At 60.4% G+C, this 17,964-nt stretch overlaps 1 protein-coding gene across 1 annotated transcript; it reads left to right on the top strand.

Annotated features, from left to right (window-relative positions):
- Nucleotides 1-404: 404 nt before the first annotated feature.
- ZNF653 (zinc finger protein 653) lies at nucleotides 405-16,722 on the top strand. Its single transcript, XM_045992304.1, has 9 exons — nucleotides 405-707; nucleotides 7,273-7,316; nucleotides 9,370-9,585; nucleotides 12,833-13,450; nucleotides 13,584-13,764; nucleotides 13,866-13,977; nucleotides 15,049-15,163; nucleotides 15,733-15,832; nucleotides 16,040-16,722. The coding sequence occupies exons 1-9, from the start codon at nucleotides 409-411 to the stop codon at nucleotides 16,215-16,217; spliced, it is 1,863 nt and encodes a 620-aa protein (XP_045848260.1). The 5' UTR covers nucleotides 405-408; the 3' UTR covers nucleotides 16,218-16,722.
- The last annotated feature ends 1,242 nt before the right edge of the window (nucleotides 16,723-17,964 follow it).

Genomic DNA, 17,964 nt, shown 5'->3' with positions numbered 1-17,964 from the left:
GGGACGGACAGATCAGACCCCAGGCTTTCCCTATGTCTTCACCTGACCGCTCCTACCCTTTCCTTGTTCTCTCCAAGATGCATTCGGGATGAGACGTGGAGAGAGGAGCCCCTACCTCCTAGGGTCTATGGACTCATCTAGATCTTTCTTCCCGTGTCTGGCCTCAAACCTCAGCCCCTCTCCCTCGGTCTCTGCGAAGTTAAAAAGTAACAGAGAAAAAGAGTAATAAGAGAAGAACGGGTCACTGCTCGCGCTTGTGGCGCGCATGCGCAGTTTCTGCTCTCGGTCTCCTCTTGGCGCCTTGGGGCAGTGAAAGTCCGTGAGAAATTTCCCGTCGGCGCGGAAGATGCGCGCCACTTCCGGCCGGGCTCCTAACAACGGGGGAGGTTGGTAACCAGGGAGGGGGGGATGGCGGAGCGGGTGCCGGAGCCCGAGGCGGAGGCGGAGGCTGAGGCGGGCGCAGGCGGGGAGGCGGCGGCCGAGGAGGGCGCGGCGGGCCGCAAGGCGCGGGGTCGGCCGCGGCTCACGGAGTCCGACCGAGCCCGGCGGCGGCTCGAGTCCCGGAAGAAGTACGACGTGCGGCGTGTGTACCTGGGCGAGGCGCACGGGCCCTGGGTGGACCTGCGGCGCCGCAGCGGCTGGAGCGACGCCAAGCTCGCAGCCTATCTCATCTCGCTGGAGCGCGGCCAGCGTAGCGGCCGCCACGGGTGAGGGGGCCCGGCCAGAGGGAGGGAGGGAGCGAGCGAGGGAGGAGACGCCCCCATCCCCGCCGAGCCTGGTCCCGCCCCCTCTGCTCACGGCCCCGCCCCCGGCACCTGTGAGCCCCGCCCAGTGGCCGGGCCGCCGGCCTGGGTCTCCTACCGCCGGTCCAGGGACGCGCCTGGCTCGCGGCCCCGCCTCCCGGCTTTCCAACTGTCCAATCCTAGAATGCACTCAGCTTCTCGACCCGCCTCTTAGCACTTGGCCCCGCCCACTAAATTTCTAGCTGCCCAATCCCAGTGCCGGCCCCACCTCCAAGCGTTCTAACTACCTAGTCCCTGGAGGGGCGGCCCCGCCTCCTGAGGCCCTAACGTCCCTTCTTCCTTGCTGGTGCTTGGGATCTCACATGCCTCATCCTGTAAAACCCCTACTGTTGCAGGTTGGGGCTGTGACTGGATACCCTGGGCCACGCAGCCCTGTCCCTCGTGAGGTTCTGGCACTCCGTCTGGGGCTCTGTGTGGTCCCATTCCCACGACCCTCCACCCCAGACATAGGAAGACTCCTCTCCATCCAGATCGCTTTCCTGTAAACCTCTTGGCTCCTGGGGGCACCTTAGCCCATGGAGACTCAGGTGAAGAGGAAGTCCCGAGTTAGCTGCTCGGGTAGAAGGCAGGCCTTTGCAAGAGTCTCAGTCTTGAGACTGAGGAGTGTGGATGCAGTTCTTCCCTTCCTGCCTAATAGGTTGGCGTGACAGTTAAATGACTTAAAATACAGCAGAAGGCTTAGAACGTGGTTGGCACGAGGTGAGCACTCCAAGTATTAGTTGTTATGATGATGTTTGTTCTCTGTTGCAGTGCTGCGACAGTAGCCTCCTTGTGCCCTGGTTTTCATTTGCACACATTGCACATTGGCATGTTCCTCTGGGGGGAGATTCTAAGGGTCAGGGATCAACCAGATCCTTCTGAATTGCACCACCGCCTCCCTGGGGTGGCAGGCTGGCTTATGTGCCCAAGAGTAGATCAGGAAATGCTGGGCATTTAAAAAACTCAAGTTAGTGTTCCATTATTGGAGTTTCTTTTCTTTTTTTTTTTTAGAGAGCACAAGCGGGGACGGTGGGGGGTGAAGGAAGAGCAGAGTGAGAAGGAGAAAGACTCTTAAGCAGGCTCCACACCCAGTGCAGCGTGGAACCCGTCGCAGAGCTCTGTCTTACAGCCCTGAGATCATGACCTGAGCTGAAATCAGTAGTCCCACACTTAACTGACTGAGCCACCCAGGCACCCCCCATACACAGTAGTGGAGTTACTGATTCAGTTAATCTGGGTAGAGTTGCGGACCTTTGCTTTTTTTCTGCAAAGCTGCCAGGGAGACATTATGTGCAGCTGGAGTTAAGAACCACTGGCCAGAGGGAGCTCCTGGAGGTCCCTAAGCTGAAAGTGGTATTTTCATTTTTTAAAAAAAGATTTTACTTATTTATTTAACAGAGAAAGAAGACGGGAAGCAGGCTCCCCGCCGAGCAGAGAGCCCGATGCGGGGCTCGATCCAAGGACCCCGAGACCATGACCTGAGCCAAAGGCAGAGCCCTAACCCACTGAGCCACCCAGATGCCCCTGAAAGTGGTAGTTTCAGAAGCTCAGTTTGTGTAGTCCTGCAAGACTGGGGCCAGGACACTGAGACAGCCCAGGCCGTACATGGCAATAACCCGGCCCCAGAACACATGGGTAGTCGGGAAAATACAAAACCCTGAATGAGGGGTCTCCGTGGGAAATGGACATGACCAGAGATCGGGGGTCACTTATTTCAACTCTTCAATTATTTGTACCTGTCTTGTCCCTGGAAGATTTCAGTTCAAGACTATGTGCAACTTGGACCAGAAGACAGAAATGAAAGTGGGATGAAAAGAGAAAGGAGAGGTGCTGGGTGGCTCAGTAAGTTGGGCGTCTGCCTTCAGCTCCGGTTGTCATCTCGGGGTCCCGGGATCAGGCCTGCGTCGAGCTCTCTGCTTGGTGGGGAGCTTGCCTCTCCCTCTGCCTCTGCCCCTCCCCACTGCTTGTGCGTGCACTCTCTCCCAAATAAATAAATAAAACTTAAAAAGAAAGGATAAAGGAGGGGACACAGTGGGGCCACGATCCGTGCTATTGGATTGAAACATAAGTCATAGGAGATATGGCAAGGGCGGTTTTGTGGCAGAGTGAGTTAAAAACCCAACCAGAGGGGTTCAAAAGACATGAAGACATGGGAACAGAGAATGGGCCATAAATTTGCCTCAGAACCATCCTAGCAGCCAGTGGGAAAAGGGAAACAATGGCCAATAGCAGGGTCTCCGGTACCCATTTGTTTAGGGAACGCTTCATCAGCACCCAGTGTGTGCCAGGCACTGGCGTGAGTGCTGACGGTGCAGCAGGAAACAGCACGGAAAGTCACTGACTTATGGAGTTGCCATTTTAGAGGCCAGAGGGCGGAGGCTTGTCCACTGTGCAAAGGCTTGTCCACTGTATTACTTTATATTTGCTATTATTTATGATCATGAATAAATTACATGTGAGAGATTGATGGGGCTATGTAAAGAAAAAAAGTGAAATGGGGAAAGAGGAATCCGGAGGGGGTGCTGGAGGTTTAAATAGGGTGTTAGGGTGGGCCGCAGTGAGAGGATAGCATCCGGGGTACAGACCTGAAGGAGGCGGGGAAAGCCATGCAGATATCTGCAGGAAGAGGGTTTGAGGAAGAAGGAGTGGCAGGTGCAAAGGCCCTGAGGCAGAACCCAGCCTGGTGTGTACCTGGGGCAGTGAGGAGACCCATGTGGCTGGAGCACAGTGAAAGGATGAAGGGTGGGAAAAGACGAGGACAGGAAGGTGACAGGAACTTATAGACTGCATGGAGGACTCTGGTTTTCCCTCTCAGTTAAATGGGAGGCCTGATAGGATTTTTTTTTTTTTTTAAGTACAGAATTTCAGACAGAGAGGTCCCATACCTGGCTTATATTTTAACAGAAGCACTCTCCAGAGTGTGCGTGGCAGGATTGGGTGAGGGCTGCACTGAAGCAAGGTTGACTAAGTTGGCAGTCTTCGATGCTGGTGATGGTCTCGAGGAGGCTCACTCTTCTCTCTAGCTTCGTATGTGTTTGAGTTTTCCTTTTTACATCTTAAAATGTTAACAGAAAAATCAAAAGGTGCACACGGACTCCGATGTTGAGGCTCTGGGAGGGGAGGGCCGGAGCTGGCAGACCGGGAGGGAGCTGACTACACCGGTCCAGGCGAGTGAGGCAGGGCTGTGCAGAAGTGGGGAGAAGTGGCTGAAATCAGGGCCAGCAGCGTTTGCTGATGGGTGTGGATATGAGAAACAACGCCCCCAGGTTTGGATCTGAGCACCTGGAAGTTTGCAGGGGCCGGTAACAGAGAAGGGACAGGTCAGGGGACAATACGACAGCTCACGTGTGAGATGTTTGGGAGACCCCTACATGTGGTGTTGGGGAGGCGTGCTGGTGGTGGTGTGGTCAGGAGAGGGCCAGGTGGGAGATCTGGGTTTGGGGGTCACCAGGCCATTGATGGTATGGTGCCGGAGGTTGCTAAGGGGGCGCGGGTACACACACAGGTCTGAGCCCGGCACTCACTCTCTGTGATTAGAGAAGTCAAGGAGACGAGGGAGAAGCAGCAGCCAGGAGGCTGGTGGAGAACTCCCTGGGCCAGCGTCCTGGAGGCCGAGGGAAGGATCTGTGGTCTAACACTGCTGAGCCGAGGGAGGCAGCCACCCCCAGGGTCCAGAATGGGACAGTTTGTGGTGGAGAAGACCCTGACTCAGGGGCTCAGGAGAGATGCAGGAGAAGCCAGGAAGACTGCACACACGTATAGACAGCTCAAAGGGAGTGGGGACAGGAATGGCAGGACTTGGCAGGGAAGGGGCTCCAGATTATTTAAATCCAGGGTAGGACTGATGGTGTGTTGGGACACTTGGCAGGGATGAGGGAGTCGAGCATGAAAGCAAATGGCAGAGGAGAGCGAAGGAGAGCTGCGGGGCACCCTTTGGGGGCTGGCCACTGCGGGGAAAGCAGAGCCCCAAGGAAGCCCCAGCAGCTGCTGTCCTCAAACGGGACGACGTGTAAGGGCTGGAACCAGGAGAAGTGGGCAGGGGGAGGGAAGGCGGTTTGAGGTCTGGCCTCGTTTAATCGCCACAGCGACTCCATGTGGGAGGCACTGCTGTTTTCCCCACTTCCCAGGTGAGGACACTGAGGCTCAGAGGGGACAAGACCTGCTCAAGGTCACACAGCTAGTCAAGAGCAGCGAGGAAACTTGAACTTGGATCTGACTGGCACCCAGCCCATCCCCAGCACCAAGCGCCATTGCCAGTCACGGCAAGGCTCCGAGCGCACGGAGGCGGCTGCGGGTGTTTGGACTTGGCCAGCCTGCCCCTCGGAGGGAAGGAGAGAGCTGTGGGAGGCGATGGAGGCATCTGGGATGGGGGCGGCCAGAGACCTGGACAAGGGCAGAGCCAGGGGCAGGAGGGGCAGAGGAGCCTGGGGAACTGTCTTGGGACCAGACTCGGGGTGCAGTCCCAGGACAGGTGTCGTCACCCTGGACAGGTGGGGTAGATGGTGAAGCTGACAAGAAACCCTGAACTGCCTGTCAGGATGAGTCGTGTGGAAAGCACGGTCTGGGCCATAGCGGGGAGGCCGGCGTTCCAGGGCCAGGCTCTGTGAGAACATCAGTAATCACAGTGATCATCTCTACCACTTGCTGAGCAGTTACTAAGTCCCCCAGGGCTGCGCCAAGCTCTTGCAGTGCTCATAACCTCATGCCAGGCCCACAAGGAAGGGACGGTAATGATCCCACCCTATAGATGGGGAACTGAGGCATGGGGAGGTCTCAGGGCCTCCTGCTGCAGTGTAGAAAAGGAGGGATGAGGGGCCCCTGGCTGGCTCAGTTGGAAGAGCGAGCGACCCTTCATCTCGGGCTCACGAGTTCAAGCCCCACATTGGGTGCAGAGATTACTTATTTATATTTTTTAAGATTGACTTATTTGCGGGTGAGAGAGAAAGAGAGTGCGAGTGGGGGAGGAGCAGAAGAAGGAGAGAGGAAAGGGAGACTCCCCACTGAGCGATCTCACACCCCTGAGTCCAGAGCTGAGATCAAGAGTCAGATGCTTAACCCAAGGAGCCACCCAGGTACCCCAGTGTAGAGATTGCTTAAGTAAATTAATTTAATTTAAAAAAAAAAAAAAAGGAAGGATGAGGAAGCAGCCAGAGTGGATGGGCAGACCCAGAAGCGTGGTGTCGGGAAGGCAGAGGGAGCCCAAGCAGATGCAGGAGGACTAACTCCAAAACACCCGCCCTCAGCACTCATAGAGCCAGTGCTGGGCCACAGCCGAGCAGCGTGTACGGGGCCAGGATCCCACCTAGCAGTTCTGGTGGCCATCTGGGGGTGGGAAGCCTTGGGGGGCCCCCAGTGCTTAGGCCTGGCCTTGCCCTGGGCTCCCTGAGGCCTCTGTCATGGCAGCACACGGTCAGGGTGTTGCGCTCTGGCCAAAGTGGGGAAGGCCCCCAAAGCAGGTGGCCTGGTGACCAGAGCATGTGGGCCCGAGCTGGCTGCAGGGGCGGCCCTGTTGGAGGGGGCAGCACCTTGGGCGGGGGCCCACATAATGCCTGCAGTTAGGGCCAGGGACAGGGTCCTTAGCAGGGCCAGCCCTCCTGGCTTGGCCTGACGGTCTCCGCAGGGATCTCAGTCAGCCTGAGGGATGGGAGCTGCTGGGCCCTGGATAGGGCCAACTCCATGAATGTCCTTTTGTTACGGAATAAATGACCACGGACCTAGTGGCTTCAAACCACACAAATTATCTCACATTCCTGTGGGTCAGGACTCTAGCATATTTAGGCTGGATCTTCTGCTCAAGGTCTCACAGGGCTGAGACAAGGCTTTCTGCTGGCCGCATCTTCATCCGGAGGCTCAGCTAGGGAAGGAGCAGCTTCCAGACTCCCTCAGAGCATTGGCAGAATTCATTCCCCCCCTGCATTGTACAGCCGAGGTCCCCACCGCCTTGAGGCCATCAACCAGGATTGCTGTCAGCTCCCAGAGGCCGTTGTCAGGTCCCAGCCCCTCATAGGCCATTCCTATCCTTGTACTCAAGGGCTCCCCTGATTAGGCCAGGCCCACCTTGGAAAGCTGCCTCCCGATTCATTCCAAGTCACCTAGGCACAGGAGTGGTATCCCAGCATATTGTCAGGCCGTCCCACTCATGGGGAGAGGATTACAGACAGTGTGTGACCCGGGGTTAGGAATCGTGGGGCCAGTGTAGAATTCTGCCTGCCACACTTACCTTTCTGTTACCCTTTTCTGAGTTCTTCACTCCCTGGCCACAGGCCCCTGGGCAGGCAGCCTCACTCCTCAGCCTCATTTTCCCACTTGGTGAAATGGATGGCGATGCTAGACCACAGTCCCAGGGCTGGCGTCCGTGGAGGAGAGAGGCTACACGCAGACCCTGGGGAAATAGGACAATAGCTACAATTCGGCCTTGGAGCAGGGTGCTGTCACTAGCTCAGCATCAGCCATGCCCTGTGTTCACTCCCCCTGCCTCTCTCTCTTACAGGAAGCCTTGGGAGCAGGTCCCCAAAAAGCCAAAGCGGAAGAAAAGTAAGTGGGGTGCAGCCAGCAGGGAGGGGATGGGCGTTGGGAGCAAGTGGCTCTGTTGTTCGTTCCCTCGCTCATTGTCAGGCCCCAGCTGTGGAGGGCCTGCACGGGACAGTGCTGAGCGGAGCGGCCCAGACCCAGCCCTGCCCTCCCAGAGCCCATGGTCTTGGGAAGGCAAGGGACAGGCCCGGCAGGGCCGTGGCAGGGAAGGAGGGACACTGGGGGCCCAGGGGAAGGGCCTGACCCAGCTGCCTGCGGAGGGGTTGGGGACGGAGGCAGGAAGGGGACCGGCACCTGTGCTGTCCCCAGTGGGGGTACCCCACCCCCCCATCTCATACATAAAAGGCCAAGTCCCCACCCCACGCTGCACAGCTGGCAAGGGGCCAGGCCAGAGCACACACCCACGTCACCCGAGCAGTCCCCTTAGCTCCTGCACTGTCCTGCCTGATGCATGCGAGTCACCCAGGGAAGAGCTGGACAGGGCAGAGGGGACAGCTTGTGCGGGGGCCTTAAGCGTGTGTCACATGCCAGGCTGAATGAAACAGGGCATGCGCAGTCGGAGTGGAGGCCTGCCGCGCATCCCTCCTGCCCCCCAGCTGCAACCTCTGAGCCCCCGCGCTGTGTGTCTCAGGCCTTGTCCAGCAGGGTGAGGGCCAGCGGTCCGGGAACAGCCATCTGGTGGCCGTGAGTCCCGCCCCTTCTCACAGTCGTCAGAGGCGAGGGCCGAGCTAAGTCTGTGGCCTCCGAGTCCCAGAGGGGTGAGGAGGAAGTTAAGGAGACAAGTGTGGTCTGGAGGGGCAGCTAGGGGCGGGGTCCCTGTTGTCCCCACGGTCATCACATGGTTGAAGTCCCCAGACAACATCTGTAGACCCCAGAACCCTTCTGGGCACCCTCCTCATCTCCCAACCTGGAAGATCGGGAGGACGGTTTCCTCTCCCTTGGCTGTAAGACCAGCATCATTAGACAAATCACGGATTCCATTTCTTGAGCATTCAGAGTGTACCCAGCCCTGTTCCATGCCCTGTCCATGTCTTCCCTGCCTCCCCTCTGGCAGCCCGCAAGGAGTGGGGATGGTTACTCTCCCCTGGCCCAGAGAAGGCAGCTGAGGTTCAGAGAAGCTGGAGCCACCCGGCTACAAAGGGGCAGTCAGGGTTTGAACCCCGCAGTCAGGCTCCAGTGGGCCCACCTCCTTGAAGCATCAACTCATCCAGCAAGCATACTATATGCCAGGCCCTGCGTAGGCACTGGGGACACAAGAAGACCAACAGACAGGTGTCCCCGCCCTGGGGAGCTGGCACTCTAGCAGGGAAGACAGAAACACAGATGGGATCTGGGTACTACCTGGAAAAAAGAGAAGAGCAAGTCAGGTCAGCTAGAAGGACACTGGGGAGGGGACGGCAGACTGAAGGAAAGACTTGAGTAAAGGAGAGGCAAGGCCATCATCTGGAAGGAGACACAGTCCGTGCAAAGGCCCTGAGGCAGGGCCATACCCTGCGCAGTTTCCTGAACAGGGAGGAAGCCGTGAGGCTGGGATGCAGTGATCAAGGAGAAAGGCAGAGCAGGGCCTGGTGGCTCTGGGGAGGACTTTGCCTTTTACTCCCAGCCAGGTAGGAGCCCTGGTGGCTTCTGGGCTGAGGAGGGCATGGCCAGACTCAAGCGTTTGTAGCAGGTGCCCTCTGCTGCAGACCGAGTAGACTAGTAGTGGGACAAAAGTAGGAGCAGAGAGACGAGGGCAGAGGGGACTCAGCGGGTCCAGGCCAGGGTCTCTAAACAGCAAGCAGCCACTAACAACCTATCACACGCCAGGCTCCGTAGTTCATGTGGTTTCCTTTATCAGTGAGGACCCTGTGGCCTGTCTCCGTTCTCATCAGCGTGGACCTCACCTCGCAGAGCCTGTTTCTTCATCTGCAGACGGGGGACAGGCCTGCACAGGGTGCAGGAAGGTGTCTCACCACCCGGGAAGCCAGAAGGCCAGGGTGTCCTGGGGCTCTGGATGGGGGGTGTGGGGGGCTGGTGAACACTGTCCCTGACCCCGCGCCCCACCCTGTGTGTGCAGGGAGGCGACGCAACGTGAACTGCCTGAAGAACGTGGTGATCTGGTACGAGGACCACAAGCACCGCTGCCCGTACGAGCCGCACCTGGCCGAGCTGGACCCCACCTTTGGCCTGTACACCACGGCCGTGTGGCAGTGTGAGGCCGGCCACCGCTACTTCCAGGACCTGCACTCGCCCCTGAAGCCCCTCAGTGAGTCAGACCCCGACAGTGACAAAGGTGGGTCGGAGGGACGAGGGCTCTACGGCTCCTCTGGGGCCGCGTCGCCCAGGACTCCCTGCCCTCGTGCTCTCGTCGGCCTGGAAACAGCGGAGCGAGGAGGCCAGCGCTGGCTGGGCCAGGGACAGCGTCCCGGCCCCGCAGGCTGGCCTGCCATCTTCCAAGTCCTTCTGGGGCTGAGAGGCAGTGGCCCCCATTTCCCAGAGGGACAGCTGTGACAGCTTGGCCCACCTGTGCCTGAGGCCAGCCGGGCTGGGGGTCGGAAAACCTGGCTCCGTGGCTGGAGGGAGGAGTGGGTGCTGGGCGTCCTCAGGCTCGGCAGCTCTCCTGGCCTCTGCCCCCTCCTGTTTTCCCTGGCCCTTTCCCTTTCGGGTCTGGGCTGTCTCTCCCAGCCTCATCCTCTTCCCCTCTCTGCCCTGTGCTCCTCCTTCCTCCCCATTCTCTGTTCGTGAGCTCTCCTTCGTTTCCCCTCCCTCGCTCACTCTTCTGTTTCATCCTCTGCCTTCTGTCTCCTGCCTTCTCCCTGCCCCCCCATATCTCCCTGTCTCCCCCACACTCCACTCCCTGCCCCCCATCTGTCTCTCCCTGCTCTGCCCCTGCCCCTCGTCTGCCACCCCATGTGGGTCACACGTCCTGAGCAAGCAGCAGGACCAGGCAGCAGGACCAGGAGGGACTCAGTTCCTGAGGCCCAGTTGGCCCTGGTGGGGGGGCAGAGGAGACGCGGCGGGTGGCTTCAGGATCTCAGCTTCAGCTGCGAGAAGGAGCAACGGGGCCGGCTGCCAGGTGCCCTGCCGGGGCCGAGGGTGAGGTCAGTCGCCAGGGCTGAGCCTGCGCTGGCAGGAATCACAGAGCAGGTGGCATCCCAGCTGGCCGAGGGGAAGCCGTGGGCGAGAGCTGTTCCAGGTGGGCCCCCCGGCCAACGGCCATCCCACGTGTGTCAGCCGGAGCCCACCGTGCAACCAGCCCCTCGGCCGTCCTCTCCCCGCTCCAGGTACCGCCCCCCCCCCCCCCCGCCAACTCAACCCACCCTGAGTCCTCCCTACAGCTCTTCCGTCAGCCCCCCTTGACTACAGTAGGGAAAACCAAGGCCCTGGGACGAACTGTGACTGACCCTTCTGGTGATGCGTCCGCCGGGCTGGGGATGGCACCAGAGGGGCCCCCTTGCACCCCCACCCAAGTGTGACACCAGGGGCCGGGGGGTCTGGCTCTCAGGAGCAAATGCTGGGATCAATGTGTGTGGGGGGGTTCTGCTGTGGCTGCGGGGAGGACGAGGGGCTGTGTCCCCGTCCCCGCCCGGTTTGCTCAGCAGCTCCCTTATCAGCTCTCTGCCTGGGCTGCCTGCTTCTCACTAAGTAGGAGCACCTCCTGCCGGCACTGTGAGAGGCCATTTCTGTGATTCAGGCCATGATCACCTGGTAAGAAGCGCAGTCTGGCCCCTCCCAGTCTGAAGCTACAGCTGGGGAGGCAGGCGAACCCCTACGCTGTCCCCCTGCAGCTCACTGGGTGACTGCCCCCTGCCTCACAGTGGGGCCCAGGGACTCAACTCACCCTGCAGATTACAGGGTGTTACAAGGAGGGGCCGATCCCCCTACCCCACCCCTGCTGCCATCTGGGGCCTTGAGTCAGGGATGGGGCATTACGATAAGAATAAGAATAGAAAACACTGGTAGGGTGCTTACTCAGAGCCGGGTACTGTCCTAGGCCCTTTACACGTATTTCCTCATTACACCAAACAGCCCCTGGGGAAAGTATCAACTTATCCTCAGGCCCAGAGAGGTTACGTAAGGCCCCCACATCACACAGCTGGCTGGGGGGAGCACCAAGATCCCAGCCCCGAAGTCTGGCCCCAGAGTCTGTATGCCCCATGTGACCTCCGGGGAGGGTAGGACGCACAGTCCCCAGACAGCGTGCCCTGAGTCTGTCTTGAGTATGTAACCAAGGGTCAGCCCTTGATTTTTCTGTCCCCCTTTCTCTCCATGTGTGGACTTTAGCATGAAATAACCTAGGCAAAATGTTGGTCTCCTTGACCTTCATCACAACATCAGGCTGAGATTCATTCATTTTTACAACCGTGTGCTCAGTGTGCGCCAGGCGGCCTTCTGGGCCCTGGGGCCTGTGCCCAGGACCCCCCATCCTTGTGGAGCTTATGGTCTAGAGGGGAAGCAGAGAGGAAACAATATAACAATTAAAATCTAGAGTACAGTGAAGGGTGGTATTTCGGAGGAAAATTAAGGAAAGAAAGAATGCTATATGAGATAAGAGGGTCAGAGGCTTCCCTGAATGAATAGCATTTTAGGAAAGGGTCTGATGGAGGTGAGGGAAAAGCTGCTGTAGGTGTCTGAGAGAACAGTGTTCAGGCAGAGCGAACAGCAAATGCAAAGGGCCTGAGGCAGGAGCCTGCCTAGTATCCCTAAATACGAGGATGTAGTGCCAGTGGGGTTTGCTGACAAACTGAAAGTGGCTGTGAGAGAAAGAGAAATCAGGGGCAGCCCTCGGACTTGGTTTGGCCTGAGCATCTGGAAGGACAGAGCCGCCATCAACCCCTGAGACAGGGATGTCTGCGAAGGGTGTGGGCTTTTTTCTTAGGGAAGATTCAGAGCCTAGAATTACTGAGTGGACTCTGAGGTGGCTGTGAGCCCCCCCCCCCGGGGGGGCAGCAGAGGAGGCAGAGGGAGATAAGAGCCCCCAGCCCCACAGGAGGTCCAGGCCGAAGCTGTCCACATGGAGACATCGGGTATGGGTGAGGGCAGTGTAATGAAAATCCGTATTTGATTTCTGTCCCTGGTTCCTGGCACAGAGCTCCTAAAACCTTTGGAATTTCCTGAGTGATGGGAATGTTCTTCCTTGTTCGTCACGAGCCCCTTTCACAAGGGGCCCCTTTGGAACACACCTGAGTCTGTGCTCATCTCGGTGACTCGGGCAGGCTCCCCTAGATAGCTTCAGGATGGGGGCTGGTCACCAAAGACACATGATTAGTGGGGGTGGACGGGGTGGGGAATCTCTCAGCCCAAGCCTGACCCCATTGGGCCACCAGAGAGGGGCCAGAAACCCAGAATCCGGGTCTGGAGGCTGAGGGAGGAGAGCGTCTCTGAGGAGCAGGGCTGGTCGGGGCACAAGGGGGACTGAGAAATGAGAGAGGTTTGTGGCTCTGAGGGGGTCACCGTGCCCAGCCCCTAGTAAGCCCTTGACAGATACTCTTGCCGCCACCGTTGCTATCGTGACCATCCCCTTTCCTCTGTCACCACAGTGGGCAATGGCCTGGCGGCTGGCAGCTCTGACTCTTCCAGCTCTGGCTCGGGCTCCGACTCCGAGGAGCCCCCTGAGGGCCAGCCGGCCAAGGGGGCCGCAGCGCCGGCAGCGGCGGCGGTCACCCCCACCAGCCCGGCAGGCAGCAGCGGGCTCATCACGCAGGAAGGCGTGCACATCCCCTTCAACGTCCACCACGTGGAGAGCCTGACTGAGCAGGGCACCCCGCTGTGCCCCAACCCAGCAGGCAGCGGGCCTGAGGCCCTGGAGACGGTGGTGTGCGTGCCGGTGCCCGTACAAGTGGGCCCGGGGCCCGGCACTCTCTTTGAGAACATGCCCCAGGAGGCACTGGGCGAGGTGGTAGCCAGCTGTCCCATGCCGGGCATGGTGCCTGGCTCGCAGGTGATCATCATCGCCGGCCCCGGCTACGACGCCCTCACAGCCGAGGGCATCCACCTCAACGTGGCAGCAGGCAGCGGTGCCCCCGCTGGGGGCCTGGGGGACGAGGTGCCCTGCGCGGTGATGGAGGGCGTGGCGGCCTACACCCAGACAGAGCCCGAGGGCAGCCAGCCCAGCACCACAGACCCTGCCGCGGTGGCAGGCATCGAGACCAAGAAAGGTCTGGCGGGGCCAGGCGGGGGTGGGGGGCCGAACCGGTCCAGGGAGGGCTGCTGGGGTCTCTGGCAGGGGTTGGGGTGGAGGGACCACGCAAGTCCCCCCCACGGACGTCCGCCCCGTGTCCGCCCCCGTAGAGAAGGAGGACTTGTATGCGCTCAAGAAGGAGGAGAAGGAGGAGCCTGTGGCCCCGGAGCTGGCGGAGCTGGCGGCCACAGTACCTGAGAGCGCGGAACCGGAAGCAGAGGTGGACGGGGAGGAGCTGGACGGCAGTGACATGTCGGCCATCATCTACGAGATCCCCAAGGAGCCTGAGAAGTGGGTGCCTGGGCAGCGGGGGGCTGGGACGAGGAGCAGCCCACCGCCCCACAGCCGGCCTGGTGGGGCAGCCCTGACACCACGGGCCCCTTCCCCTCCAGGAGGCGGCGGAGCAAGCGGACTCGGGTGATGGACGCCGACGGTCTGCTGGAGATGTTCCACTGCCCCTACGAGGGCTGCAGCCAGGTCTACGTGGCCCTCAGCAGTTTCCAGGTGAGACCACCGGCCCAGCAGGCTGAGCAGGACCTGCTTCCTTTTCCCGCTGCCTGTGTGCAGGCGTCTGGGCAGTGCGGCTCACGGATGGCCCCGCTTGGCCCCACCAGGTGCCACTGGCCTGCCTCCCACATGCCCACCTCTCAGTAGCTTCTCACTGACCCTGCCTTGGCCACAGGGTGCCGCGTGTCACCTCGCTGCCTCCCCTTCCTGCTCTCCAGTGCCCTTGTCCTGCCTTCTAGTCAGCCCGGACTTAGCCTGCTTTTGCCCTGGCCACCTTCTTGGCTCCAGATGCTTCTTCTCCAGACTTGGCTGGGGAAGCCTCTCCACCAAGAAGTCCCCGCTAGCCCCCCCAGGTCTAGTGGGGTCTGCAAGCCCCAGGTCACCACACCATCAGGACGTCCCTGTAGTTTGTCCCCAGGAGCCTGGATGGGATGCCCCAAGGGCAGAGACTGTCCTGTCACATTCCCACCTGTGGCAGGAGGCGGCACCGTAGGCCTTTGAATTTGCTGGGTCTCATTTTCCAGCATTGTGTTGAGCATCTATCGGGTACCAGGCCTAGTGCTGGGTCCTAGAGCTACCGATGTGGTGGTGAGTGGAAGAATAAAAGAATGAAAGAATGACCGAGGGGCCTGCCCGCCTGGACTGGGCGCAGTGGCAAAGCCTGCTGTGGGACTGAGAGCCCTGGAACCCAGGCCAGGCCTGCCACTGCCCATCCGTGAGACATGGGCCAAACCCTCTGCCCTTGGAGCCTCATCTCCCCATCCATAAAACCGGGCCAATAACAGGACCCCATCGCAAGGTTATGATGAGGCTGCCTGACGCCCCAGCCCAGGCCCTGGCTGGCAGCGGTGCCCAAGACAGCTGTGGCTGATCCCAGTTGTGCCCCTGAGCCTTTTCTCAGAGCCGGGAGGCCCTTGCAAGGGCAAGGCCAAGGGCTCCCCTCTTCGCTCCCCCAGAAAGGCTGGCCGCAGCCTGCCTCCCAGCTACGCTTGTCTGTCCCCACCGTGGATAACCTTGCAGGTGGGCCCATGGCACCCATAGCCCCACTCCTGCCCCTCTTGCCTGCAGAACCACGTCAATCTGGTGCATCGGAAAGGGAAGACCAAGGTGTGTCCACACCCTGGCTGTGGCAAGAAGTTCTATTTATCCAACCACCTGCGGCGACATATGATCATCCATTCAGGTCAGGCCCCCGGTGGCGCTGGCAGCAAGGGGCATGGGGTCATGGGCCTTGGATCTAGGGCGGGGGCAGGCGGGCTGAAACCCCAAGGAGCACTGGGTCCCCAGGCATAGGACTGTCCCCCTCCCTGGGACTGACCCCCAGGGCGCGGACTGCTGACTCCGTGGGTAGCTGTGGTGCTTGTATCCAGCGGGAGGGCACGCCTTCAGATTTTTCAAGAGGTGGGAACCTTGGATTTTTATGTGAAATCGCCCCGAAGTTCAAATATTGGGGTCAAATTCACACCCACTTTGGCTTGACAGTTTGCACTTGGTGCCTCCCAGGAAGCCAAGCTCACATTTCAGCTCTGCCCCGGAGCCTTCCTTTACAGCCTCTGAGCCTCATCCGGGGTCGTGAGCCGCCCTCGGTATTCACCGCCCTCGTCATTAGAGTCAGCAGTGGTTCCCAGAGTTGGTGTCCCTGAGCCCGGAGGGCCGGAAGCCCGCCAGGGAACCCGGTTTCTGCAGCGCTGCAGAGACGTCCCGCAGCCCCCGCCCCCGACGGCGGCGTGCTCAGCCCCGCATCTCCCCCAGGTGTCCGTGAATTCACCTGCGAAACCTGCGGCAAGTCCTTCAAGAGGAAGAACCACCTGGAGGTACACCGACGCACGCACACCGGCGAGACGCCCCTGCAGTGAGTGACAGTGTTCCCCGTGAGGTTGATAGGGGGGCTGCGGGGGAGGGAGGAGGTTTGGGCCTGTACCCGCAGAGGGCCGGTACTCCCCTCGGGTTGGGGGTGGGGCGGGCGGCCGGCTGGGTCCGCGTAGCTTGGGCCCCGCCCCCAATGCGGCCCCACCCCCGTCTGACCCCGCCCCCGGTGTCGCCCGCCGGCTCCCGGCAGGTGCGAGATCTGTGGCTACCAGTGCCGACAGCGCGCGTCGCTCAACTGGCACATGAAGAAGCACACGGCCGAGGTGCAGTACAACTTCACGTGCGAGCGCTGCGGGAAGCGCTTCGAGAAGCTGGACAGTGTCAAGTTCCACACGCTCAAAAGCCACCCGGACCACAAGCCAGCCTGACCCATCCAACCACTGATCGCCCCTATTTATTTGTCCGCTCGGACACGATGCCCGGGCTTGCCGGGGCCCGGACAGCCGCGGGGGCCTCCGGGACCGCCGGCTGGAAGGAGGCGCCCCTGCCCTGCCCCAGGGCTGGACCCCCCGGGGCTGGTCCCCCCCCCCAACCCCACACTATCTCCGGAGGTGGCTCCTGGGGCTTGCACTGCTAGAACTGTGTCAAGAGAGCAGAGCGAGATTAAAGAGCGAGAAAGGAGACGCCCTTCCCCTAGGCCTGGATGATTGGAGTGGGGTGGGCGGGCCCCTCCTTGTCTCCATCTTCGTCCCTTCCTGAGCAAGGCCAAGGCGGCGGTGATGACCCTACAGGCCAGACGATGCCCTTTTCTTGACAAGCTTCTGCGAGGCCTCAGCTACCTGGGCCTGGCAGCTCCAAACACTCCCTGTCACAGGCCCACGGGTGGGAGGTTGGGAGCCTGGGAGGCCACTGGACATCTCCCAAGACTCAGGATCCTGATGCCCACTCCTAATTCCCCCCACGGAACACACATTCCCCACCGTCAGGGAGCTCAGGGACCGGTTGGGGAGATGTTCAGTAGATCCCTAAGTAAGACATCTACAGCTGTGACAAGCGCCCTGCAGGAAATAGAGTGCTGTTAGTTTCTGGCTGTTTAAATCGGTGGTCAGGGCGGTCCTCTCTGAGATGGTGGCATTTGAGTGTAGACCAGAATGACAAAGAGGTTCCGTCCCTGAAGAAAGCTGGAGGAGGCAAATCCCAGGCCGAAGGAACAGCCAGTGCCAAAGCCCCGAGGTAGAACGGCTCGGCTTGTTCCTGGAACAGGAAGCCGCGGTGGGGAGGGAAGTTGGCAGAGATGGGACGGCTGCCCTGGCCCCATTTCCCGGAGGAGGATGCTGAGGTCGCCGCCGACTCCTGCTGGCCGCTAGCAAGAGAAGCGGGGAGCGATACAAGGCCGGCGGCCGCAAGGTGGCGTGCAAGCTGCGTGGGCCCTGGTGGCTGCAGCCACGTGACCCCGGGGACCGCATCCGCGAGCCCGGGCACGTGCCCGAGGGAGCCCAGTGGCGCCACGCGCAGATTGGTCCCTTGGCTCCTCACCAGCTCGTGGGGGCGGAGCCGCAGCTAGGCTTCATTTTAGACTTTGGGCCAGGGGTTATCCCAACCAGGGATGGAAGTGTCGGCGAGTATGAGCAAGTCCGGCGGCTGGGGCCACCCACGCGAGCTCCCCAAATCTCCCAGGGCTCAGTCGCCTTCGCTGTCCTCGCACATCCAGAGCCAGCAGTTTCCATGGAAACCGCAGCCGGGTCCGCGCGCCCAGGAGGAGCTCCCCTCCCGGCACAGGCACAGTTTGCAATCCGTTAGGAGCCGGCAGGAACACGGGGTGGGAACAAGCCTTCGCTCGGGGTCTCTAGGGTCGGCAGCCCAGGTCGCCCCGGCAAACCCAAGAGGGGGCCACCAGGGACCTGCAACGCCACCGCCCAGATTGCGCGGGCAACTGTGATTGGCCTGTTTTCTCCATCAGCGTGGCAGGGCTCTCTGCTGCGCGCTGTCTCATTGGCTCAATCTCGAGGGCATCCTCCCGCAATTGGTTCTCTCGAGGACAGTCCCTGATTGGTCAAATTAGGTTCTCCTCGCTGGGTTTGCTGGCATTCTCGGACAGTCTGGAACCTAAAAGGGCGTGCAGGGACGAGGGTAGGGCGGAGGCTGTGACTCCCGGATTAGGGGCCCCCGCGCTAA

This window comes from Meles meles, chromosome 20 (assembly GCF_922984935.1).
Source record: "Meles meles chromosome 20, mMelMel3.1 paternal haplotype, whole genome shotgun sequence".
In the NCBI taxonomy this organism is placed as follows: Eukaryota; Metazoa; Chordata; class Mammalia; order Carnivora; family Mustelidae; genus Meles; species Meles meles.
This window is presented reverse-complemented; position numbering and strand designations above follow the sequence as displayed.

Excerpts from the sequence above, each read along its gene's own strand:
- ZNF653 (XM_045992304.1), top strand. The coding sequence starts at position 409 with ATGGCGGAGCGGGTGCCGGAGCCCGAGGCGGAGGCGGAGGCTGAGGCG. Across the intron at positions 13,978-15,048 it reads TGGCCCTCAGCAGTTTCCAG|AACCACGTCAATCTGGTGCA; the intron begins GTGAGACCACCG and ends TCTTGCCTGCAG. Across the intron at positions 15,164-15,732 it reads ACATATGATCATCCATTCAG|GTGTCCGTGAATTCACCTGC; the intron begins GTCAGGCCCCCG and ends CATCTCCCCCAG.